Source organism: Anser cygnoides, chromosome 12, assembly GCF_040182565.1.
Source record: "Anser cygnoides isolate HZ-2024a breed goose chromosome 12, Taihu_goose_T2T_genome, whole genome shotgun sequence".
In the NCBI taxonomy this organism is placed as follows: domain Eukaryota; kingdom Metazoa; phylum Chordata; class Aves; order Anseriformes; family Anatidae; genus Anser; species Anser cygnoides.
Window position 1 is genome coordinate 12,201,414 of NC_089884.1, and position 26,440 is coordinate 12,227,853.

Sequence of the window (26,440 nt, forward strand, 5' to 3'; positions counted from 1 at the left end):
TGTGCTCCCCAACTGCATCCCGGACCCCAGCTGGGCAGGTCTGCTGTTTCACTTGGAGGGGCCTTTCTGGAAAGCTGACGTTAGGGTCCTCCTCCTCTTTGGGTCTGTGGCCTGTCCGTACACCCCCTGTGCGCTGCCTCGCTGCTGTTTCAAATCCAGCAGGGTTGTCCTGTCCCCGCTGCTGGGCTAGGGGAAGTTGCGCTGGAAGCTTCCCCCCCCCCGAGGGAGGATATTAGCTCTTGTAGGGGGACGGGGCGCTCTGCAGGGACCTCGCTGCTGGAAGCGAGGGGAGGGCCCGGGGTGGCTCTGGCCAGGGGGGAGAGCCCCCGAGAGGGGCCGTGGGGCTCTGCGGGGGTGCCCCGACCCCCGCCCTCCTGTCGCGCTGCCGGAGACTGAGAGCGGCCCGGCCGGGCCGGGCGCCTCCCCCTCCCGCCCCCCGTCCCCGCGAGGCCTCCCGGGGAGCCGGCGGGCCGAGGCCCGGCCCGAGGGGGTGGGGCCCCGCCCGGAACCCGGCGGCCCCGCCGAGGTTTCCACCCGGAGCCCTGGCGGCGAGGACCGGAGGCGGAAGCGTGGGCGGCGGGCAGGGGCAGCGCGGCGGCGTCGGGGCGGGCGGCGGGCCGGGCCCCATGGCCTCCTCCAACAGCATCGACATCGAGGACGCGACGCAGCACCTGCGGGACATCCTCAAGCTGGACCGGCCGGGAGGTGAGGGCCGGGTGCTGCCGCCGCCGCCTCCGGGCCCGCCGGGCCGGGGGAGGCCGCGGCCCCCGGGGAGCCCCGCGGGGCGCTCCGGGCACCGCCCGCCGGGCGCCGCCGCTCCTCCGGGGCCGCCTGTCCCGGCCCCCCCTAGCCGGCAGCGGCCGTGCCGCGGGGGTGTCGGTGCCGGCCGGTTCCCCGCCGGAGCCTCCTGAGCGTTCCCCCGGGTGCCCGGGCTCCCCGCGGTCGCTGCCGCCCTCAGCCTTCCGCTTTCTCTTTTGTCTGAGCCCCGAGCGGGGTTCCCGGCAGCGTCTTGAGGCGTTTATGAGTTTTCTCCTGCCTCAGAGCCGCGGTACCTCTTCACTCCTTCGCCGGGCTGCTTCCTGCCGGGGCAGGTACCGGCGGTGCTCAGCAGCTGCCTTGCTCCCAGCACCAGCCCCCTCACGGCTCTCGGACCTGGTGCAGCGCTCCAGCCGAACCCGGTGGTGTGAAGCAGGCTGAGGTCGTGGGCGTTCTGCCCAGAAACGAAGGGTCCGGGGGCACGGCTTATGCCCGCCTTGTGCTCCTTTTGAGGAAACCTGGCTTTCAGGAGTCCTCAGAGTCAGCAGCCAGTCTGTCACTGCCACTGCGCTAGCTCCGGAGCAGCTGCCGCCTGTGCTGGCTTTGCTTGGCCCCAGGGGTGAGAGGTTGGGCGCAGGGCTGTGTGGGACAGGTGCTGGTGGTGGAGGGGCACGTGGGGCGAGCCTACGGGAAGCCAGTTTCCTTGGTTTTACTGGCTATTGAAAAACCAATAATTACTTGAAGAAGTTTCAGTTGTTTCTGGAGCGCTTGGGTGCTCCAGCATCGCAGTTCTTATAGGATAGTGTAATTTTCCTTCACAGTAAGTAAGTCCTCTACTTGAAGGACTGAAAGGAGAACTCGGTGCAGTGATGGGGAGCACTTGTTTTGCAGGCAGTTCAGGAGCTGAAAGGCGTCGTGGTTGGGAAGCAGTTGGAGTTGTCACCACAGGAGAAAAGAAACTTGAGTTTCCCCCTGAAGCAGCTTTTCTTGCTGGTAGAAACGAAGGAATTCTTTACTGAGGATGCCTCACTTCTTTCCATGCTTCTTTCATATTCATTCCTGTCGCCTGCATCTCATTCTCTGTCTCTGTCAGCTCTAGTGCGTAAGAAAGCAGTTGAGAGGAAAAGGAGCACCCAGACAGTAAGTCGGACTGTAACCAACCTGCAGCTGTTCTTAGCAGGAAGCACTGCCCAGCTAGTAAGCAGCACATAGACTTGAAAGAACAGGACAAAATAAAGTAAAAATCAAGAAGGCTTGTTTGCCAGCTGAAAGCCTCAGAACGTCCTGTTAGGGTGTCAGAAGAAAGGGAAGCTTTCAAGGCTCCTGAAAGAGAACAGAAGCAGCTTCACGAATCACGTCTTGTCTAGCAGAAAGTTTCTGTGGTCAAAGTCCTCTCTAGATCTAGTTTCTGTTACTCCCCCTGTGGCAGGTTTTCCCATTGTGCAGAGAACACTGTAGCTGCTCTCCCCGGCTGTTAGCCCTAGGGAAGTTCTGCCATACCAGCTGCAGGTGGCCTTGAGCAGCATTTTGTTATTCTGGGTGCTGCCCCAGCAGGTGACAAGAATCACTCCCTGCTCTAAAAAGTTTACGACTGTCACGACGCTTCTGTAGATTTTTGGGGTTTGGTGATTGTGCAGACGCCATCCATGACCCGTACACGTTCTCCTGACACGGGTTTCTCTGGGTTTTGGTGTGCATCGCTTGCTGCTTCGGCAGCCACGGCCCCTTTCTGATGGCGTGCCTGCAGCAAGGGGGAACGAGTGCTACCTGCGCCCGCCCTGCTCGTGTGCCAGGTGTCGGGGCAGTGCTCTGCTCGGCGCAAAGGAGCGTCTCCAGGTGAAGGTGGTGGTGGGAGCAGGAAGCATTCTGTATCCTGACTCTGTTCCTTCTTTCCTGCCTTATAGAGAGGTGATGAACGTAACTGGTATTGTTTCCCTTTGAAGCCAGTACTAGGCTTGTTAGCACTGGGTTTTGTTCATGTACCTGCTAAAGGCTGAGCCTCTTCCCATCTCTTCAGGATTGTGTGCAGGCCACACCTTTGCTCGCTTGCTTCCCTCTAAGATGGGCTAAGCACATTCCTGCGCTTCAGTGTCCCGCTGTGGCGTGTTTCCATCAGCCTCTGTGGAGTGCTTTCTTCTTCCCTTTCCCATGGAGCTGTTGTTACTGTCCCCAAAAGAGCAGAGGTACTTACGTGAGCCATTCCTGTTCCTGCACATGGAGGAAAGAATGTGTCGACTCGCTCTGTCAGCCTGGGTGCTTTTTCTGTGTGGTTACTTTCCCACTTTTGGTCGCAAAGGGTAAATTGCAGCAGGTGGAGGCTGCTGCACTGGATGAGTGCCCACCACACGTGGGTGCAACAGCAAGCGTGGCACAGGTGGGTTGGGTGGCCACAAGATGGCATTCGGTGACCTGAAGTTTCCCGGTGCTGTGTGAGTGCAGCTGCTGTTCCCTTAGCGCAGTGCAGGTAAGCTGAGGCGAGCTCCAGGGGGGTGCCCGAGCGGTCTCTGCGTTGGGGCACCCCGTAGCTGCACGGGCCTCTTGTGGCTGTGGTGTAGCTGCGGATTTAATGACCGTGGTCATAAGCAGGCAGTTGTTAAATATTCGTTGGGCAAGTTCAGTAGTTGCAATCGCTTCTGTAGACGGCAGCGCTCATCCTGATGCGTGAAAGCAGTTAAGACTCTTTGGTAATAGAGAGCTTGCCTTGCTTTCAGAGGAGATGTCTCTTGCCCGCCGTTGCGTTAAGGTGTGTTACGTGTGCCAGTGACGGTGGCGCTCCTGGTCCTGGGAGCAGCCATTTCACGAGAGCTTGCAGCAGTTACCTGGCAACGGTGCACGGAATTGCACTTTTCAAAACCAGTGAAAATTTCAAGCAAGGATGCTGCTGAGACAGGTGGCTCTGGCTTCTGTGCACTGATGTGTAAGTGTCGGTGGAGGAGGTTTGGTCTCCAGCGGGGATTGTTGGCTATTACCTTGCTAATAGCAGAGGGAAGAGTCTCCTGCACCTCTCTGCTACGTCTGTCCCCTTCTGGAAGCCTTCAGAAGGCATGGAGGCCACCAGGCAACTTGTTCTTGGCCAAATACGTGAAGGCACAGCTGAAACTCAGAGCAAATGGTTGCTTTGCACAAAACTTGGGTGCTGCCAACTTCCCGTGTGAGGAGTAAACCAAGTGAGAGTTGTGGGAATCCCAGAGGCACAGCTGCACAGTTTCATAGCGGGGTTAGCAGAACACCTGGCTTTTGAGGTCAGGTCTTAGAAGGCAGTTTTGGAAAGTAACAGGTGTATTATTTCCAGCCAACCCCAAGTGCTGTGGCTGACCACCGTATGTGCTTGCTGGACTTCAGAGATCTCTTCAGGCACGAGGGTTAGAAATGACACTTCAAGAACCCTTTGGTCCTGAACCTGACTATGAGATACAGTAAATCTGAATTGTCATCTTAGTCCTTCTGATCCAAGAATATTTGCTCCTTGAACCTAACTCCCCTCTTCTTTCGTTGGTCTTTCTGGTCTGCTGGGAGTGCTTGTGTAACACAAGACCTGACTTCGCTCTTGTGTGTGATACAAGTTTAACGTGGGTGGTCTTACACATCCTTTTTAGAGAAGAATACTTTTCCAACCAATTCAACATATTCTGCCTGGTAGATCAGTAGAACCTGATGAAAAACATCTGAAGGTAGTGTGTTTTACACAGCGCTATTTCTTTTAATGGATACTGTGCACGGTTGGTAATACTTTTTCCTAGGTTCAGTAAACGAGAACCAGAGACCGTCAAATTCCTATAATGGAGACCTGAACGGACTGCTGGTGCCTGATCCCATCGTGGCCGGCGATGGACCTTCTTTGGCGAAGCCGGTGCATCGCAGCATTTCCCTGGGAGCCCTGCAGGAGAAGCAAGTCATGTAAGTGTTGTTCAAAAGAGGCTGTGAGTGAATAGAAAATGGTTAAAAATTGCTTCTGGTGGGCCTGGACGAGCATGCTGGGAATCTGACGGTAAGTTTTACATGGAGTTCAGCTGACAGTTGTGAGTCAGAGCTGCTGGTCCAAGCTTTTGTGGTGTTTGTGACGCTGAGGCACGCAGCCTGACATCCATGCTGTTCAGGAGCTGAGGAATAATATCAACAGAGCTGTTTAGGGAGAAGGAGTGCAGGGCTGGACACATGGCAGATGTCGCGAGTCAGGATGGAGGTAAGTTAGCAGGGCTGGGGGTGAAACTTAGCATTCTCTTGTAGAATTCCAGCTGGACTCCTGCAGGGACCCGAGTTACCCGAGAGGTAACTTACGTCAGTTTTGCACTTGTCAGAATATTTCTCCCCCCATGCCTTAGAACAGCTGCACCTCGGCTAGATGTCTTCCCGTCTCTGCTGAGTTGTGTGTGCGTGCACTGGTGTGTTTGGGACAGCACACCAAGTTTTACTGTTTTTCCTGCTATATGCAGGACAACATGTGCATGTAGAATAGTTTGGGCTTGTCACAGGAGTAATTCCGAACCCAGAACTGCTATCATACATCAGTCTAATTAGTGTAATCGTTGGCTTCATGCACTGACTCTTCTTAACATCAGAGCTCCTGAAAATACCTTTTATTTGGTTTTTCTCTGTGTAGTTTTGAGAGGCGATTTTGTGAGAACCATGAGCGAGATGCTCTGTTAATGAGGTCCAGCTGGTTGTCTTTGGTCTCTTTGCACCTTACAATGTTGGACAGTAGGCAACTTTAAGGCTACTTTAACCAAATTTAGGTCTGTGCTCAAGTCAAATAGGCTAAGGGGCTGTGAGAAGAGTCTGGAGGTTTTTAAGCTGAATAAACAAGGTGTTTGGCTCTCTCAAACCTGTGGTATACTGGGGAGGGAGACTCCTAACTGAAAGTAATTTCTGTTTTCAGTTGTTCAGCTTAAACCTCCTAGATGCACAGATATTCCTTCTGTGTTGCTGTTAACATGATGAACAACAACTACCTGACCTCTGTTCTCTTCCTTCGGAATCCTGTCTCATCTTCTCTTCTTTGTTTTTCTTAAAAGCTGCCTTTCTGGTGATGACAGCTCCACTTGCATAGTAATATCAGCAAAAGATGTGGAGATAGTAGCCAGCAGTGATTCCAGCATCACAAGTAAGGCCAGAGGAAGTAACAAGGTAAGGAACATGAGGAAGCATGGTTCTCCCTATTCTTTTTAGTCACATCAGGTCAGCACTTGAATATTTTAAACAGAAATGACTATCTGCTTTCCTGTGTTGTAGAAGTTTGGCAGAGAGCTTAGCAAAGAGAAAAGAATTGAAGCACTATCTTGTAATTGATTGTTACTGTTATCACAGAGGATGGCCAGGTTATCTTTTAACTCTCAGGAATAATCTAAGCTGTAGGTTCCTGAGAAAGTGCCCTTCCTCCAAGAACAAGCTTCTCCTGCTGGTTGTTTCTTTGCTGGAATGTCTTTGCTATAGAGGGAGCACTGCTCTTAATAGCTCGCTAGCTCCAGTCCTGCTGATGGCTCCAGCCAGCAGATCAGAGCTGCAGAACAAGCAGTATGCTGAGATGAGAACCAGTGCTGTAGCAGAATACTAGCACATGCTCGAGAGAGAACTCTGGCCTTCATCCCCTTGGCACTTCTCCGTATTGTATCATTTTGCTCCTTGATGTGCAATGAATTAGGGGAACTCAGAGATCATACGTGAATACTGTACCGTGTTATCCCTGTTTTGCTTAGGTGATACTGAAATCAAAAATGAAAGGGAAGATCACCGTCTCTGAGCAAAAAATTAAAAAGTACTACAGAAATTATGACAACGTATCAAATAAAACTGGGACTCAGTTTCTTGGAAAGAGCAAGTGCCAATGCAGCAAATGTTTTTGTATTTCAAAAGAGTTTCCAAGGACTGGGAATCCAGATGCAGTGCTAATAAGGAAGTAAAAGCCACTTTGCTGTAGTTGAAGGGTAGAGGGTTGTTCTGCAATATGACACATTCGGTGAGTTGCATTCCTTCCTGCAGAGGAAGGAAATAATCATCAGCCCCCAGTACTTTGAATATTTAGGGCTCTGCTACCTGGCACTCAATATGAAATTCCTCTTACCCACTGCTGCGTCTAACAGTTTCCAGTTAAGCATTACAGACCTTTCCTAGAAGAAATCATATATTTGGCAAGTTTTTTCCAGGAAGAAGTTTATTCCAGACATTTCTCATAGATTTTTTTTTTCTTTCTCTTGAGCAGGTGAAAATACAGCCTGTTGCTAGATACGACTGGGAGCAGAAATACTATTATGGCAATCTGATAGCTGTTTCAAACTCTTACCTGGCTTATGCCCTTAGAGGTGAGGTACCCATTTGTCTTGGATATGATTTCTGATGTTTTGCTCTGTGTATCTCTGTAAGAGGCGAAGTTTGCATCAGAAGAAAGTAACTGACAATAAGTGAACCTTGTTGCAATACCCTGATCAGCATGCTGTTCTGATGGGAATAAAAGTGCAGGTGGAGCTACTGCAGAAGAAAGAGTTGGTGGTGTGGGAGACTTTCCACTGGGCAGGAAGCTTTTCTGAAGGTAGAAATATAAGAAAGAGTAGGAATCAGTGGGAGGGAGAAAAAGTTGAAGGACTAAGTTGGTTTCACTGGACAGTAAGCTGAAGTTCAGATTGTTTGTGTAATGAAATAATAGTAATAATTGTAGCAAAGAAGTTCCTTTGTCGCTAAGTACAGAAGCAGCCACATGGTAACTCGAGTAGATAGATGTTTGTGATGGATTTGCTTGCATAAATTTAGAGTTGAGTTTAAGGCTAAATTTAGAGGAGGCAAAGAGCAGTGCAGATGCAGCATGCTTTTTAGTAGGAAAGGAGAGAAAAGCAGGACAACACAAGGAAAGATTGTTTCACAAAATACATGAAACAAACGAGCACTTACTCATCTGCAATCTGCAATGTCTCTTTCTGCTCTGGTACAACCACACAGTGTTTGGGACTCCCTTGTCTCTTTCCTTTCTTCTTAGTTCTAGCACCCATCAGTTTCTCTGGCCTTTTATGAAAACTACTACTCCACTTCTGCATTTCTCTTAGCTGAGATTGTCCTAGAGTAGGTGTTTTTAGGATGCCTTGCCTTTTTTTTTTTTTTTTTGAAGTATGAAAACTTGGGTGCGGTAAAAGTATGGAAAGCTGAGTGACCTGCCAGGGCTGCCTTGGGCACTTAGAAGCGGAAACAATATTTTTTCCATAAGACTGTCTGCATTATGGTGATATTTGTCTGAAATGGAAAAGCTGAAAACTTTGGTTAGAATATGCATGCAGTGAATCACATTCTTTTCAGCCACGCAAGCCAAAAAGCGGTGCTTTTTCACAGGTGAATGATTATACTTTTAACGTTTTCCTTACAGGAGAGGTATTTGAGCTACCTGCCTCTCAGTGACTCCTTTTGTCCAGTTACTGAGAATGGAATTGTAGTTAAAATTAATTCATTGCCAAAAGAGGTGAATCTTGGAGGTTTGGTAGCTTCATAATCATCCTGGGATAAAGATTTAGGTCTTGTGTTCAATGAAAGCTTCTTTCATGAGAATCATGAGATAGGCTACATTCTAAGCAGAGCAACTTAGAACTTGTGGTACTCGAGAAACACTGCAGAAGATCTTGGGAACTGAGCTGCCCCTTACAAGGCAGGCAAAATCCCTTTTGTTGCTGTAGTTCCTTTGTGCACCAAAGATGAAAAATTTGGTGAATGTTTTTGCACATATGCTGGGTCTTGAAAGGGCTTACTAGGGGGTGTCTATTGATACGGGTTTTCTGTTTTTCAATGTGCTGCCAATGGATGGCAGCCGATGGCAGAATGGATGCTGGGAATGACAAGTTGACACCTGGGGGACAGAGGCAGCCCTGCAGGGAAACCGCACAGATAGGTGGTGACTTCTTCCTTCTCTCTTTTCTGCAGCTGCCAGTAATGGCTCCGCCATGGTGCGAGTGTTGAGCATCAGCACTGCTGAGAGGACCTTGCTGAAGGGATTCACGGGTGGCGTGGCAGACCTGGCTTTTGCTCATCTCAACTCCAACCAGCTGGCGTGCCTGGATGAGGCTGGCAACCTTTTTGTCTGGCGCCTGTCCATGGATAAAGACAAAATCCAGTATCTTGTCAAATCAAGCCTCGCATCAATGTTTTTATAGGGGTTACATGTGAATGCAACCTCAGAATTGCAACCTCAGAATTGCAACCTATTTCATAGCCTTTTCAGATCAGCAGCTTGCAGGAGGGAAGTCGATAGTTTTGCCCATCCCAGAGAGTATCAGATGAATGTTTGCTTGATCAGCCTGTGCCTGTGTTCTGCGCTTGCAGCTGTAACTTGAAATTGTAGGAGTGACATCTCTGTGCTCTGGTCCAGTAAAAAGTAGTTTCTGGTCCAGGCAAAAGTAGCCCAGAAGGATTTTAGTGTCGATCTGTACTTGCTGGCCTTAAACATGGACGGTGTCAGCTCAGCCATGTGACAAAGTTCTTTACTCATATTTCTCTGGTTCTAGCTCTTTACCTCAGTTACTTTTCTGAGGAAGAAGATGCAATACAATCCTCTCGCTCAGTAACTTCCTTCCAAACCTGTCACCCTAGTTCTTTTGGTGGTACTGGAATTTATTTTACTGCTTGATTCATTGCCCCAAATAATTTTCTCTTAAATGCTAGGAGTGACTTTCAGTGCTTTTGGGAAGCACATCAGTCTGTGGGAACTGGTGTGTTAAGTTGTGGCTTCTGAATTTTAATTGTATGCAATCATTCCAATAGCAACTGGAGTGAAGGTGGTTGTAGTTGTTTAAGAACTGGTTTGTATGGATGGACCAGAGCACTCAGCCTGGGTCAGCGTGGTAGCTTTTCTACCTTTCTGTGTTGTTGTTGCAGTGCTGAAATAATTTAATCTGTCCATCAGCAGTTGCATGGACTGCACATTCAGTATGTGCTCCTGTTGTGCTTATCCCATTCCTGTCCGCAGTCTGCAAGAGAAAATTATGAGAACTATTAACTTTTTACTTTTACTTTTTAACTTAGAAGAAAAGTTGCCTGCCTTTTATTTTTAGCAGAGTACTTGTACCTGATTTCTTTTTGAATCTTAGTAAGTCAAAAAAAAATTGAGGTTTAATAGTATTTACCAGAGGAGCAAACCTGAATAGGTTATTGCTGAGTATCAGTTACAGCCAGAAAGTTTTGTTTCTTAACTTTGGTGATCAGAGAGGAGATCTTGGTGAACATCAAACGACCTGAGAATACCCCGTTGAACACCTCTCGGAGAATCATCTGGTGTCCTTTCATCCCAGATGATAATGAAGAGAATGGTGAAGAGGGAAGTCAAACATTGGCATTGCTGCATGAGGACAGGGTAAGGAAATGTTGCTTTTGAAAGATTGTCCCTTATTACCGTTAGAGGGAGAGAATCTAATAAAGAGTCCATACGGTTAGAGATGGCAGAACCCTTGACTAGTCCATGCTGGAGATCCTTCAGTGATGAGATTCAGGATTCCTCTCATCTGAGGAGAGGTTGTGCTGATCTTTCTCAGGGGCTCGGGAGGAAGGAAAGTGAGAACTTTTTTGCTCACCACTGAATAGTGAGGACCACTAGCAACAATGTGGAGGGCCAGAGGCATCCTTCATTTATTCAGGCTTGGCCAGTAGCCAGGGGAGGGGGCTGGCAAGCAGCAACTATGACTTTGCCCAGCAGTACTTAGGTACAGCTGGGTGCCAGGAAAGCATCTAATGGCCAAATCAGGTGGAGAAAGGAAGGTTTGTGTCACATAGTTGCCACTGGGCTGATACGTCAGGTAAAGATGTAAAATTCTGGACTGGGTCAGACCAGTGCTTGTAGAAACAAGCCTGTGTGTATACACGTTTGTTTTCCAGGCAGAGGTATGGGATTTGGACATTATCCGAACAAACAACAGCTCCTGGCCAGTGGAAGTGCCTAACATCAAAGAAGGCTTCATCGTAGTGAAAGGCCACAGCACGGTATAAATCTATTTCATTTTCTTTACTACTGTCACAAAGGTGATCACTGCAGATCATTTAGGTTCTCTTTGGGTTTTAATGTGTCAGGAGCTGGAGTTCTTAGGACGTTTTGCTGTTTAAAAAAAAAAAAAGTTTCTTACCAATCCAGCCTATCACCCACAGCCTGCTACTGGCTATGTGCACAAGTTAGTGGTAAGTAACCTTTGTTTCAAGAGCCAGGGTGGGTTTGTAGTCATTTGCTTTGAGTATGGCTCTTGAAACACTGTTGTGGTTTAACCCGGCCGGCAGCTCAGCACCACACAGCCATTCGCTCACCCTCTTCCCTCTCTGGGATGGGGGAGAGAAACAGGAAAGTGAAGCCTGTGGGTTGAGATAAACACAATCTATTAAGACAAGAAAATAATAATAATGATAATGATAATAGTACTACTAATAATAATGTGTATGAAACAAGTGATGCACAATACAATTGCTCACCACCCGCTGACCGATGCCCAGCCTATCCCCGAGCAGCCAGCACCCTCACCCCGGCCAGCCACCCCTATATATTGTTCAGCATGGTGCCATATGGTATGGAACATCCCTCTGGCCAGTTTGGGTCAGCTGTCCTGGGTCTGTCCCCTCCCAGCTCCTGCTGCACCCCCAGCCTGCCCGCTGGCAGGACAGAGCAAGAAGCTGAAAAGTCCTTGGCTTGGTGTAAGCACTGCTCTGCAACAACTAAAACATCAGGGTGTTACCAACACTCTTCTCATCCTAATCCAAAACATAGCACCCTATCAGCTACTAGGAGGAAAATTAACTCTATCCTAGCTGGAACCAGGACAAACACCTGTATTTCCAAGAGCCTGTTTGACAACCTGGTCTGTATTTGAACTATGTTGTTACATATTCTGGTGAACGGAACACCTAATGCTGTTGTTTATTGCTGGATGAGAAAGGGAAAACTAAGCCCATCGTTATTTTTCTATGAATCCCCTGATGATTATAGCTATATCTGTCAGTACAGTGAACAAGGCCTGCAGCTGAGCATTCAGAAGGTGATATTTTGAATGTAAAAGACAACTGAAAAGAATCAATTTCTTAAACAGGATAATGACAAAGTAATTGTATCACCTAGATAAAACAAAGTACTTAATGCTCATGAGAAGCCAGAAAATCCCGAGTTCTGTTCATAACATGAGTAATGGTGGGAACAGTAGCAGCATAATTTATTGCACTTAAATTTGTTGTTTGGATTGTTAATTATTATTATTACAAAAAAAAGTCCTTGTCAGTTTTACTCAGAAGTTTAAAATTGTCTAGTGAGACATATGTTAGAAATCACCGTGATCTTGTGAACAAGCAGATGTTTTATCTGCTTGTTAATCAAACTCCTGTGTGAAAAGAGTATTGTGTCTCCTTGAAGAGCTATAAAATTACTTTTCTGTGTCTTTTTTTCCCTCTTGGTTTAGTACCTGAGCGAGGGAGCGCTTTCTCCAGATGGAACTGTGTTGGCCACAGCAAGTCATGATGGTTTTGTCAAATTCTGGCAGATCTATATTGAAGGGCAAGATGAGCCAAGGTAACTTGAGATTTAAAAAATGAAGGATCTTACTGTGCTGCAGAGCTCAGCTGCATTTTCTCTGATAATTGTCTTGTTACAGGATCACCTGCAGTGGTCATTCTCAGGATGCTATAAAAATACAGGGTGAATGTTTGTGAAGTAATTTGTTGGTGAAGAGTGCTGTTATATCACTGAGTATCACATGTGCTCATAGTTTGGTGAACTTAAGGAAAAAGCAAAGAGCTGTGTCTGGAAACATGAATTCTATGCTTTGCAGAGGTTTTAGTCAAAGTCAGCCGGTTATTCTCTCTTGCAAAAAAGTCATTCTCTTTTGCAATGCAGAAAGCTGCTCTGAGCTGTTCATCACAGAGTTGAAATCTGTTATATGTTGTGTGGTTGTTAAGATACCATACCAAAGAGCAATACATTATTTTTTGGTCACTGTCTATGGCGGCATGGCATGCTCTCTTTGGACAAGGGATAATGTGTTCAGATCCCACTTTTTAGCTTCCTCATTTACCACTCCATGCACAGTTGATGTTTTCTCTGATTCTTTCCTAGGTGTCTTCATGAGTGGAAACCACATGATGGTAGGCCTCTTTCCTGCCTGCTCTTCTGTGACAACCATAAAAAACAAGACCCAGAGTAAGGCCCCAATCCTGTACTTTGCATATCAGAATTAGGTAGTGCCTTCGAACTCTGCCTTTGGAGAGTTCCTTGTAATTGCATTGTACTTGTAAAAATTTAGCTTTGTGGCAGGAGCAAGTTCTGTCATCTCTGCAGTAAGTTGTAGTAAGCGTAGTTAAGTCTAGTGATGGAGTGCCCTGGAGCACAGCCTAAAGTTATCTTAATTCTAGTGTCAGTTCCGTGAAAGCAGTGACAGTTCCAAGTTGATGGGTCCTTTCAGGTTTGTGAAACCTGGTCAATTTTTTTATGGTCAATTTTGCCTGGCCAAAAGGCGAGGCCTTTTGTCTTTCAAATGTCTATTGTAGTTGATTTAAAAAGTAGCTGTTTCTTTTCTTCAATCAGTTACGGTCATATAGTTCTTGAGAGCTACAAGAGCTATACTGATTTCTAATCTGCCCCTGAAACGGAGATTTTCTGGGAACTCTGCTATGACATGCTTGTGAGGAACTTTTCTGTGAAATGTTCTGGTGGAACAGGTGGTCGGTCTTTAAGAGAGCTCAATTCTGTTGTGCCTACAGGGTTCCCTTCTGGAGATTTCTCATCACAGGAGCAGATCAGAATAGAGAACTGAAGATGTGGTGCACTGTGTCTTGGACGTGTCTGCAGACTGTCTGGTAAGGTGTTGATATGCTCACTCCCCTGGAGGGTTGGATTTTCTTTGAGAAATTGTATCGTAACAAAGCTCTCAACTTCCAGCTATCCTTACTTTGCAGAGGTGACCTTAATCTCCAGTGGAGTCTACTCTAGCCTCAGTTAGAACCTCATCCTTTGCTGATCTTAGACATTCGTTGAAAGCTATCAGGGCTGTGGTAGACTGTCAGGCTAAACTTCAGTAAGGCAGGGGAGGCTAATCCTTTTACACAAATTCATGTTACCAAGACCTGTTATCTTCACTTTGGTCTGTAAAGCATACGTATAGCTGTAGCACTAGGAGAGGAATTCCAAATTGCACTCGTTGAGTGCTTTCTTCTGTAAAAATACTAGATACCGATCTAGGATCTCTTCCTAGAAATTGCTTTCTGATTTAAATATTGAGAAGCCACTATGTCAACAGAGCTTAAACAGTTTTATGAGGCTTATTTGCTGAGCCATATAGGTCCAGAAGTTCAAATTCCATTGTAGTCCATCCCTTCACTCAGCTTGCACTGTTCTTTGATTTTCCTTTTTTCTGGTGGATTGTGGCATCTGTGATCACATGCACATGTAGAGCCCCTTCTGAATTGGCATCTTAAAATGAGAGGACTGTGGCGTACAGCTGAGTGCTGCTTTTTCTGTCCCATACTGCAGAAGTCCAAAGCCTATTTTGGTTTGGTTGATTTTTGTTCTTAAATCTGTAGCATTGGCTCTTAGCCTCCTATGACTGTGGCATATGTTAGATAATGACAAACTGTCACCTTTCATATAAATGTTCAGAATCCATAACTTGATTCTATTCTGTGATCTCCTTTGCTGGTCTTGTGATGTCAGCACTGATTTCTGGCAATTATCCTTTTGTTTTAGTGGGTGGTGGTTGCACTATAAACTCATTAAGATGTATTTTAAATAATTCAAAGGAATTGTTCTGGTCATGCTAATATAACTTACTTTCTGTACCTCCTCCCGTCTTGTTTGTGGATCTAGCTTTTCTCCCGACATCTTCAGCTCCATGAGTATTCTTCCCAGCCTGAAAGTCTGCCTGGACCTCTCTGCTGAGTATCTGATACTGAGTGATGTGCAGAGAAAAGTAGGTGGCTCATTTTTTTGCTGGCTGTGTGGGTATCGGTGACAGAAAAAGAAACGGTCTTTGTGACTGGTTCTGCTTCCTAGATCTAGGCTTTGCATGTTAATAACTAAAAATGCACAGAGGTTGGCCTCAGCTATTTCAGTATAAGATGACAGATGGTGACAATTCAGCTGATTTAATCCTGAGGAGCCTTAAGGATTATTTCTCACTCCAAAGTAAACTTCTTATTTGAAGGAACCTATGTCTGGCACAGCAGGACTGAGTTCCTGATGAACACTAATTCACATAGCAGTGTGGTTCCCTGGGATGTCCTCTTTCAGATTTAAATGTCTCAGACCTTATTCCTTGTGTTATTCCCATGCTCTCAGATCTTGTTCAGGTCCTAATGCTGTGCTCTGAAAGCCCTGTGACTTACCATTTCTGATTGTTCCAGGTCTTGTATGTGATGGAGCTGATGCAGAACCAAGAGGAGGGCAAAGCTTACTTCAGCTCCATCTCAGAGTTCCTCCTCACCCACCCAGTCCTAAGCTTCGGCATCCAGGCAGTGAGCCGCTGCCGCTTAAGGCACACTGAAGTGCTCCCAGCAGAAGAGGAAAACGACAACTTGAGTGTAGGTAGGTGACAAAGAGAATTTGGCTGCTGTCGGATCAGGTTGTCTGTCTTGACTGATTCTGGCTTTCTCGTGAAAGGCTTGTTGGTCCTTCTGGGCAACCTGATCTAGTGGGTGGCATGATCTTTAGGTCCCTTCCAGCCCAAGCCATTCTGTGATTCTTTTACTCTGTAAGAAATGCATCTGTGCAGCTAGAGCACTTCAGAGAAGCACAGTAGGGTGGGTTACAAGGGACCTCTGGTCCAACCTGCTGCTTGAAGCATCTGGCAGTATTGTTGTTGCTGGCAGTAGATCAGGTCAGCTATGGTTTTACCTAGCTCTCTCTTGAAGGCCTCTGAACACAACATTTGTGCCCCTGCCCTGGTGCCCTGTCCCAGGGCTGCACCCCTTTGGAAGAAAATACATTCCTAATACTCAGCCTGATCCTCCTAACCCACAGATTGTAGCCATTGCCTCTTAATCATGCAGCAACTTCACTGAGGTGTTTCTGTTACTAAAAAAGCATTGCAGGGCTGTGCAGGCTTAAGTGCGTGCTTTGCTGATCAGTACCAGATGCGCTGGTCAGTATCTGAGCAGCGTTTCTTTTGCAGTTGCATAGGTTCTTCACCTTCAGCAGGACACAGGGTGAAGCTTCTAGCAATGTAGGGCTTCATCTTCCTCCAAACAGTTCAATGTAGGCTCACAGTAGCAAGTCAGGAGCAGAAGTGGATGAAGCTTCAGGTCCCTGATTGGTGTTTAGATGATTAGGACAATTTGCATAGGAATGCTTAATTTGGTCTCTTTTGGGGGATTTTTCCTTTCTAATTGGACTCTTTCTTTCTTAGCAGTGAGAGTGATACAGATCATGGCTGAATGTTGTGCTATCTAATGGGAGATTTTTGCAAGGCTACAGTTATTCAAGCCAGGAAGGATGGGTCATGCTCTAGTGTGAACTTCCGTATGATATAAACTAGTGTGTCTCTTAAAATATATCCAACCAATCGTGTCAGCAGGTAGTTTCAGACTTCAGCTTCCCCCACTCTGCCTTGTGAAGTATACTCTTTCCTTCCATGGGGTTTATTTGATCTGATTAGAGCGAATTTGATTGCTCTCACTTTCGAAAGTAAAGAGAGTGTAGGATACACTTTATCTTAACAGGGTGAATTTACCTCTGAAGTGGGCTGACTTTGAGCTGCTCAGGACGCTGGTTGGCCGAGTCCCTTGGGAGGCGGTTCTGAAGGGCAGAGGAGTCCAGGAAGGCTGGGCGCTCCTCAAGAAGGAAATCGTGATGGCACAGGAGCGGTCCGTCCCCACGTGCCCAAAGATGAGCCGGCGTGGAAGAAGACCGGCCTGGCTCAACAGAGAGTTGCGGCTGGAGCTTAGCAGAAAAAAGAGGGTTTATAATCTTTGGAAAAAAGGGCGGGCCACTGAGGAGGACTACAGGGATGTAGCGAGGCTGTGCAGGGAGAAAATTAGAAAGGCCAAAGCTCATCTGGAGCTCAATCTGGCTACTGCCGTTAAAGACAACAAAAAATCCTTTTACAAATACATCAACGCGAAACGGAGGACTAGGGAGAATCTCCATCCTTTACTGGATGCGAGGGGAAACCTAGTTACTAAGGATGAGGAAAAGGCTGAGGTGCTTAATGCCGCCTTTGCCTCAGTCTTTAGCGGCAATACCGGTTGTTCTCCGGACACCCAGTGCCCTGAGCTGGTGGAAGGGGATGGGGAGCAGGATGTGGCCTTCGCTATCCATGAGGAAATGGTTGGCGACCTGCTACGGAGCTTGGATGTGCGCAAGTCGATGGGGCCGGATGGGATGCACCCGAGGGTACTGAGAGAACTGGCGGAGGAGCTGGCCGAGCCGCTTTCCATCATTTATCGGAAGTCCTGGCTATCGGGGGAGGTCCGGGTTGACTGGCGGCTAGCCAATGTGACGCCCATCTATAAGAAGGGCCGCAGGGCAGACCCGGGGAACTATAGGCCTGTCAGTTTGACCTCAGTGCCGGGGAAGCTCATGGAGCAGATTATCTTGAGGGTCATCACGCGGCACTTGCAGGGCAAGCAGGCGATCAGGCCCAGTCAGCATGGGTTTATGAAAGGCAGGTCCTGCTTGACGAACCTGATCTCCTTCTATGACCAAGTGACGCGCTTGGTGGATGAGGGAAAGGCTGTGGACGTGGTCTACCTTGACCTCAGTAAGGCTTTTGACACCGTTCCCCACAACATTCTCCTCAAGAAACTGGCTGCTCGGGGCTTGGACTGGCGTACGCTTCGCTGGGTTAGAAACTGGCTGGATGGCCGGGCCCAGAGAGTTGTGGTGAATGGAGTCAAATCTGGTTGGAGGCCGGTCACTAGTGGAGTCCCCCAGGGCTCGGTACTGGGGCCGGTCCTCTTTAATATCTTTATTGATGATCTGGATGAGGGCGTCCAGTGCACCCTCAGTAAGTTTGCAGATGACACCAAGCTAAGTGCGTGTGTCGATCTGCTCGAGGGCAGGAAGGCTCTGCAGGAGGATCTGGATAGGCTGGAGCGATGGGCTGAGGTCAACTGCATGAAGTTCAACAAGGCCAAGTGCCGGGTCCTGCACCTGGGCTGCAACAACCCCAAGCAGAGCTACAGGCTGGGAGATGAGTGGCTGGAAAGCTGCCTGGCCGAGAAGGACCTGGGAGTATTGGTGGATAGTCGGCTGAATATGAGCCAGCAGTGTGCTCAGGTGGCCAAGAAGGCCAACGGCATCCTGGCCTGTATAAGAAGCACTGTGGCCAGCAGGTCGAGGGAAGTGATTGTGCCCCTGTACTCGGCTCTGGTGAGGCCGCACCTCGAGTACTGTGTTCAGTTTTGGGCCCCTCGCTACAGGAAGGACATCGAGGTGCTCGAGAGAGTCCAGAGAAGGGCGACCAAGCTGGTGAGGGGTCTGGAGAACAAGTCTTACGAGGAGCGGCTGAGGGAGCTGGGCTTGTTCAGCCTGGAGAAGAGGAGGCTCAGGGGCGACCTCATCGCTCTCTACAGTTACCTGAAAGGAGGCTGTAGAGAGGTGGGGGTTGGTCTATTCTCCCACGTGCCTAGTGACAGGACGAGGGGGAATGGGCTAAAGTTGCGACAGGGGAGTTTTAGGTTGGATGTTAGGAAGTACTTCTTTACCGAAAGGGTTATTAAGCATTGGAACGGGCTGCCCAGGAAGTGGTGGAGCTGTGTTGTGCTGGTTCTCTGCTGTATCCTCTGCTCTGATGGTTTTTATAGTAGTTTGTTGTTTCTGTCCAACTTCATGTTTTACTTTTGTCTTATTTTCAGAAGGTGCTCAGGGAGCAGGGGCTGTTGAGTCAGCGGCAGGCGTGCTGATAAAACTCTTCTGTGTGCACACTAAGTGAGTATGCCTAGCAGCTACCATGGGCAGTGGTCCTAATCCTGCACTGACCTGCAGGAACTAAGCTGCTGTTAGCTTACCAATTTCTTTTGCTCATAAGAAAAGCTGCTTGGACCCCTAGGAACTTCTAGCTGTGGTGTATTCCATATGTCCTTACCAGGAAGGGGCCCAGCATGATGCCATGGCAAGCTAGTATTTTTGTTGCCATAAGTACGCAGTGACTTGAGAGTTCTGCTGATGTGTAAGTACTGGGAAGCACCTCTCAAGTGCTCTGGGTGCCAGAACTGGGTGATAGAGCTGAATGGGGATCAGTTTCTGCTCCTTTCATCACAGGTAGAAAACACTAATGCATATTCCAAGGGAGTCACTTCCCTTAAGAGTTTTCTAACCTTTAGACTTTTCTTGGTGATTCGTAAACTAATCAGAGATGCTTCTTTTATTTATTTTTTTATTTTTCAGGGCCCTACAGGATGTGCAGATTAGATTCCAGCCTCTCCATAGTCCTGATATGGGTGCATCTGTGCCTTCCCATGGCTCTCATGAAGAATTTGGTGAGTGTTTTTGTTTGGTTAATCTTCAGTATTGCTGAGTTTTTAAAAGTTGTGATTTCTTGGCAGGAGGGTGGGGAGGCAGGAGGAGTGAGTTGGTAGGCTTATGGCAGCTCTGGGTGTCTCTGTAATAGTGGTGTCACTGTATAAAAGGTTCTCAGGATGGACTAGCAGACCACTTGGTTGGAGCCCAGGGAGAGTATGGAGCACAGGGATACGTTAGGGTAGGAGTGCTAACGCTTGGTGCACACTTGGGTTCACCTACCTAGGTGGTCTGCGCCGGTGCCAGAAACACGACGTTTGTCTCTTGTCAGGCAGAAGAAATGACAGTGACACTGGAGCTTTGGGGTAGGGGAGACTGGGCTGTGTGTAGCATGCTCTGGTGAATGGCTCATTCACCATTCTGGGATGTGGCTGTTAAAACTGGCACTGTTCAGAGGAGAAGGGAGGGTTGGACCTCTAATTATCAAAGACTGATAACATCCACTCTTTAGCATACAAAGAGTAAGCAGAACACAGGGTTTGCCTTTCCCTTAGCTTTGGTTAGTATGTTGCAAGGTTTTTCCTCGTTCCTTTGGAATCCGGTATGGCTGGCAATGACATAAGTTCATCCTTTGTGGAATTAAAACTTTACCTTTTGGGGAAGTTCCTGTAAATTGATTTGTGTTTTTCTCTTGGAAGCCTTTCCAGACCACATAGCTGATCTAGGCACAGAAGGGCTGGGATCTGAAAAAGGATCTGTTCATGGCTCTCAACCAGACCTGCGACGTATTGCTGACCTGCCTGTACCAGCAGACTTTCTTGCTCTCTCAAATGATGCCAAACCAAAGTTGATGACGCCAGATGCATTCATGACACCAAGTGCATCTCTTCAACAGGTAACCAGAGGAGAGTGCTGGTGGTGATGGTGCAAGGGATGAGTGTGAATTTTGATGCTTTTGGGAACTTTCTCTAGGCAGGTGGGCTAGACGTAGGCAGGTAGGCTAAACTGATTGAATGCAGAGCGCTCAGGACCCACTGCAGTGCTTTTAATCAAACTGCATAAGGACATGTTGGCATGTCTAAATTGCTTAGCTGCTCTATACTTGTGTCGCGAGTGCTGTATTTAGGTGCAGAACTGCTGGTGTAGCTGTGTTGTGTAGAAATGTGTGCGCTAAATAACTATCTGTGCTGGGAGACTGCTCTTACTGGTTTACACACATTGTTTAGGGTTGGGATATAGCTACAATGGCAGAAACCCTATCAGCTTGTGCCATGCCTGCATGTCCTGTCTGACAGGATCCCCTGAAAATGCATGTCTAAAATGATCAGGTAGGTAAATGTTTTGCATGAGATCTGCAACTTGGTAGTCTGGTAGCTCAGTGAGTTTTTTGAATCTGACACAGCAGACTTGAACTCATGTGGAAGACAAATCTTCTATACTTGCTTCAAGAACTTCGGTATTGGGAAGCGTGTGAACCATTCCTTAAGGATTTGCAGGTCTTTGTGAAGGGTAGCAAAGTCCCTTGGTGACGAGCCATAAGCAAGTGTCAGTGGAGCTCTGATGGAGCAGTCAGAAAACACTGAATTCCTCTTAATGCTCTGTCATATATGCATGGCCTGCTGGGCTGCATCATGCACCTCTGGGTCCTGCTGGGCATTTCTAGAGGCTGTCTGGCACTGGCAGTGTGCGTCTGTCTAACTTAGTGCAGATTTCCGCTGCCTCTTTTTGGTTATACCAACAAATGTAAGTGCAGGAGCTTGATGTTTCTTGGTCGCTCTGCATACAAACTCCATTTTAGTTTGTTTTAAACACATTCACATGCTCTTGCTTTTTAGCTCTGTGCTGAATATGTACTGATTCTCTGTGCTGAATTTGTAGTTGTTAAGTTTTTCCTCCATGTGCTTGTGGTATGGGAGTAAACAAATTATTTTTTAAAGTGTGTCCTTTAATCTGTTGATCCACAAAATAACAAGGTGTGGATTCCACTGGTGAGAATCTGTGTCTTCCTCTGAGAAACGGATTGCCAGCAGTTACTTGCCATGCTGATGTGGCTCTTCCAGGCAAGGAGGAGAGCGCTTGTGAGCAGCACTTGTGGCGTGCATGTCCTAAGGCAGGGCTTCCATCTCCAAAGAAGGAACATATGATTGTCACCACAGTTTGTACGTGTACTGGAGGAGCTTGGGTGAAGATGGGCAGCACGTGGAAATGTGCAGAAATGGAGTTAGTGCTGAGTTGACTGATGAGATAGAGCAAACCCCAGCAACAACCTGAGGAGCAAAGAATAAGTGAAAATCCTCATAAAGATTTTGATGTTGCTAGAAAAGTTGTTGAGTACAGAAGTTACTTGTGTGCCTTCTCAGTGTAAAGATACTCCAAGGGAGCAGAGAGATACTCATGGAGTGATGGCTGCACGTTATTTGCTGCAAAAGAGCAGCTCGCTCTTCATGTTCAATTTAAACCTGACTGTTTGTTGCTACCAATTTCATGGCAGCTTTTTCCTGCTGCCACCAGTGCCCAGGAGCTTTGTAGTGTGGACACAGCCTTGAGTTTAGCTTAATCTCTGCTCTCTGCCATAAGCAGCATCAAGCATAAGAAGTTTGACCAAAGAGGCTTTCGAAGCTGAATATGGGTGCTGCGCTTATGTTGGTTCCTCTGGAGGTATTTCTTAGGGCCTGCATATCCCACTGGGGTTTACGCTGCCAGCCAACTGGCTACGTGCATTTAAGTGTTCCACTTCCATGTGGAAGACAAAATGCTCTAGTGTTGAGCCGTGTAGAATGTTGCTTTGTTCAGGGAGAGCAACAGCTCAATAAAAGCAGTCAAGGTTCATGTGATGGGGATGGGGCTTGCCTTTGACCAGCCCTGAGCAGCCTAGTAGTATAACTCAACCTTTCTTTTTTTTTTTTCTCTTCTGCCTTTGCCAAAGACTTGTCAAAGAGTTCTTCTGGAGACAGTGATCTCAGGTTGAGTACTGTTGCTGTATTATTCTGTTATATTTTACCCCTGTATATTTTCTTGTAGATCACTGTATCTCCAGGCAGCAGCGTCAGTTCCCTGACTGCAGTCACAGCCATGAGTAGCACTTCTGTCACTGACGCCTCTATGTCCAGGTAAATAGAGCATGTATTAAATAATACATTTGCGATACTGTTCTTCAGTGTGGGGCAGAACTGTGCATCCTATAGGAGAGGAGATTGTTACCAGAGTTAGAAACTGGTCCAAGTCCCAAAGTCCCTATATGGGCAACTTTTTGCATCTCTGATGCAGCTTGGAGCATTCCTGTTGTTTTTCCAGGGTGCCAACAACAGTGTTTCATTTGTGCCTCACAGGGATTCTCTTATTGCATCTCAGTGTTGTTGCTTTACATGCTTCTCCCAAAGGGCTGTCTTTGTTTACAGGTAAGGGAACACTGCAGCCACCGAGGAGCAGGGAGATAATTGAGACTGTTAGGAAAACTTTACTAGTATTGAGGTGGCTTGGGCTGCATAACAGTGAAAAACTTCACTTCTGGGGGCTGGAAAATGGACAAGGACCTATCATACGGTGCACTGTTTCTCTCTGAACTCTGTACAGTGTGAATTGAAGATGTAACAGGTCCCTTCTATCACAAACCCCTCAAATTCAAACAGATTACAATGCCCCTCTCTTTCTCTTGTTTCCACTTGGTCTTTCTTTGAGCTGTATGGTGGCTGGGAGATGCAGTTGCTACTAAATAGGCAATAGCTGACCACGGTGGAAAGGAGAAGGGCTTGGAGGACGCTTGTGAAGTTTGGGTTGGGTTCCTCCATTGACCTGTGGATCCAGTCTCCTCGCCTTGAGCATTTGATATGGACCTGTATGGTTAAGTTGGCCTGATTGATTTGTTTGTGTCTCTGGTTTCTGCAGGCCATCAGAAGACTTGACTGTGAGCCCCAAGATGCAGCTGGACACCAGCCTCACGCTGAGCAGCAGCAGCAGCAGTCTCCAGACTAGTCCTAGGAGCCATTCAGTTCTTATCCCGGGCCTCTCTGACAAGCTAACACCAAAGGCACCTGTTCCAGTAAGGCTCCAAATGCTGCTCCTTCTTTCTCCATGGGCCTGTACAAGCTGAAATTAGACTTACTTGGATATTAACAGGGCCAGCATCTGCCGTTTGGAAAACACTGCTGCTGACACAGATCTACAGACAGGTTACCGGTATTAATGGCACTTGACTTCAGTGTCAGCATGTGTCTGAAAACTAGAAACAGTTCTAGCTTGTGCTGTCACTGCCACCATGGTTAGAAATGGTCAGCCTTTGTGTTCAGAGACAGTGCTACCTGGGAAGGCTTCTTCCTCCTTGTTGGTCTTATGGGTCTGAAGTAATCATTTCCTATTCCTAAATTTTTCTTTCCAGGTGTGATGTAAAACAAATTAAGACAGACACTTAAAATTGAAATAAGCTTTCAGCCCTGGCTTCAGTTCAGTGTGTGAGAAAAATCTCAAATAATTTTCTTCAGACAGGATCTTCTGTGAAGCTATTTTATTCGCGATTGCAATGGCAGGCATCCTGCCAGTTAGGAGCGCATTATAGTAAACAAAGCATAACCTTTTATTCCCTGTTACCTGACACCTGATCACCTCCCCTGTTTCCTCATTGGCTGAGTACTACAGGTTCACAAGTTACTTGACGCTCCTCTATACCATATATGTACAATTTTTCTTTTTTTCAACCCTTTAATTTCTCCCATTTTTTTCCCTTTCTTATGTTTTGAGAACCTGTGATCTTTGTTTTACTGTTCCCACACTGCTCATCATGTTTTTCTCAAGCTTCAACCTTATTTTGGACCAGTGAGGCCTTCTACTGTCCACTTACCTACTTAGCATTTCTCCTTATTGTGGCTACACAACTACCTTGGAATACAGAAAATTAGTTCTCTACTGCAAAAACACAACTTAGTTTCTCACAAGTGTTAAAACTAATTTCTTCCAGAGAATAGATTCTGGAGCAGGGCAGGAAGGTAGAACTAGTGTTGAATTTTTGTTTGAAAGTGTGTTCGAACTAGCTTTGACTCAAGTGTGTTGTTAGTTCAGCTGAGAGGCAGTTAAATTCATGGGTCTAATTCTGTGTTCACCTACATGCAAGTCAAGGAGAATGATGGTTGGAGGAAGGTTATGTGCTGAAGGGTCAGTAAGTGTTTCTATGCCTTTAGTTGATAGATGTGGAAAAAATGTGCTGCTTTTGCCCCGCAGTCTCATTACAAGTATTGGAGTCCTTCTCCGTCTGCGGAGCAAAGGGATCACACGAAGAAAAGACACAGCTGTCTTTTTCCAGAGGTGGTTGACAGTGGCTGGTTTAAGAAACTGGTGATTCTTGGGGTGTCTCCACATTACCCTGAAGGCTCTTGTTTAATTTTTTTTAATTCAGGTCACACCAGGAAATTCCTCTCTAGCACTGGAACTGCAGGAAGTGGAGCCCTTGGTGGTGCCCCAGGCTTCTCCCACCCGTGAGCGTTCTCCGGATGTCATTTCCTCTGCTTCCACAGCCATGTCCCAAGATATCCCGGAGATTGCTTCCGAGACCTTGCAACGCAGCTTCACAGCAGCTCCATCTGGGCTCCCTGCGGAGGTGCTGGAGCCCAATCATCATGCAGACAGTATGGCATCTGCTGCCTCAGCCTTACATTTGCTGTCTCCGAGGAACCGGCACAATTCTGAGCATAGCCACCACTCTTTGGACATGCCTCCAGTGGAGGTAGACAGACTGAATGCTCCATCGTTACTGGAGACTGCTTTAACTCAGGAAAATGCATGTTCTGACAGCGTTGTGGGTCAGCCATGGCCAGCAGCTCCTGACATAACCAGAGAAACTAGGAACAGCATGGCAGACAGGTAATCGCTTGGGTGTGTCTTACTTAGGGCAATTTCTTCACACTTCGCAAGTTTGCTGCCTTGGTGAAAAGCTCTTATGCTGTGATTAAACTAGAACAGTTTTTCATCCCTCCTTTTCCTTAAAGGATCAGATGAGTCAGCCTTCCTGTGTATACGCTGCATCCTGAATTTCCTAGGTCAGCTCTAACAGTTTGTGCTCTCTTATACGCCTTTCAGAATGAAGGATCTCTGTTAAGGTGAAGTCTGCTTTACTGGCCTTCGTGTTCACCTCAGAATGGAGACTTGAGCAGGGCTTTTTTTTTTTTTTTTGTACGTTATCTCTGGAAATAAAACTGGTTCAAGCTAAATTCACCTCAGGGTGATCTCCCTGCATGTTCTTATTGAAAGGAATCAAATAGCACATGATTGACAGGTGGATTATAGGTTAATTGTATTTCTCTGCTATGATTGGCTTTGTGCAGCTAGCATTATAAAGTACTTTTAAAAGTGAGGAAATGAATTACAAAGTCTCTGGAGCAGGCATGTAGGATGGGGCAAAATCACGTCTGCTCGCTGGAAGCGAACCATTATGCTGGGAGCACTGCTAGAATTCACTGCAAAATTAGTGTCCCCATCTTCTAGTTGGACTGGAATAGCAAGATGCATCTAGCACCTCCAGAGTCTCTCTAGGCCAGGACTGCATGCGTCGTGAGAGCCTTACCACCAAGAGAAAGCCCTCATCTTTTGCCCTCACAGCTGAGGATGCTGTTTTAGGAAACAGTCTTGATTCTGGTGGCTGTGAGGAAGTCACTGAGGCTGTCTCTCCGTGCAGTGTTTTAGCTTTTGCTCAGAATTTGAAGTTCAGAAAGTAATTCTGTGGGAGTTCACAACTCTGCTTAATCCCACTTTGTCTTGAATTGTCTTGAATTTGTCTTTGAAATCATCAGGATTTCTCATATCGGAATATCAGATTGGTATCTCTGGTTCTGAGACATTCCACTTATGCACCAATATGAATTTTTTTTGACATTGCAGCTCAGTTAAACCATCAGCATATGTTAAGTAACAAGCGCTCACTTCTGTATAAAGATCCTGCATGATCAATTCAAATAGACCTGCTTTATGGCTTAGGAGTGTGTGCAGTTTATTTTCAAAGCCTTCACAGAGCTTGAATTGGGTTTACTGTTGCAATTCTGTTCCCACTGGTAGACCTAATTGTCAAATTGGCACGCTTCCGTCTGCGTTCTCCTTGGACACGTGGAAGAACTGAGAAGCACTTTTTTCTTTCTTCCTCACCCCCACCCCCCCCAGTGATTAGTATGACTTGAGGAAAACCAGCCCCAAGTGATGCTGTTCACCGAGGTACACTATACTGCCCATTTTTTGCAGCGGATTATCCACCTCTCTTGCATGGGTGTTTGTTGGGACATTATGTTCGTGGTTAGTGCCTGAAGCATAGCGGAGCTGCTTTGC

General features: G+C 47.1%; 1 protein-coding gene across 2 annotated transcripts in view; it reads left to right on the forward strand.

The window, feature by feature from the left end:
- Positions 1-548: 548 nt before the first annotated feature.
- The window catches only part of EDC4 (enhancer of mRNA decapping 4), a 39,168-nt gene continuing 13,276 nt past the window's right edge, over positions 549-26,440 (forward strand). For both annotated transcript variants that reach the window (XM_067004343.1, XM_067004344.1), the window contains exons 1-18: positions 549-705; positions 4,497-4,653; positions 5,769-5,880; positions 6,953-7,052; positions 8,650-8,839; positions 9,928-10,075; positions 10,594-10,698; positions 12,150-12,259; positions 12,803-12,886; positions 13,447-13,542; positions 14,549-14,651; positions 15,085-15,265; positions 18,535-18,607; positions 19,067-19,158; positions 19,837-20,033; positions 22,160-22,248; positions 23,024-23,177; positions 24,525-24,988. In XM_067004343.1, coding sequence (XP_066860444.1) covers positions 627-705; positions 4,497-4,653; positions 5,769-5,880; positions 6,953-7,052; positions 8,650-8,839; positions 9,928-10,075; positions 10,594-10,698; positions 12,150-12,259; positions 12,803-12,886; positions 13,447-13,542; positions 14,549-14,651; positions 15,085-15,265; positions 18,535-18,607; positions 19,067-19,158; positions 19,837-20,033; positions 22,160-22,248; positions 23,024-23,177; positions 24,525-24,988 — 2,534 coding nt within the window. In that variant the 5' untranslated portion in view covers positions 549-626. The remainder of the gene's footprint in view (positions 706-4,496; positions 4,654-5,768; positions 5,881-6,952; positions 7,053-8,649; positions 8,840-9,927; positions 10,076-10,593; positions 10,699-12,149; positions 12,260-12,802; positions 12,887-13,446; positions 13,543-14,548; positions 14,652-15,084; positions 15,266-18,534; positions 18,608-19,066; positions 19,159-19,836; positions 20,034-22,159; positions 22,249-23,023; positions 23,178-24,524; positions 24,989-26,440) is intronic.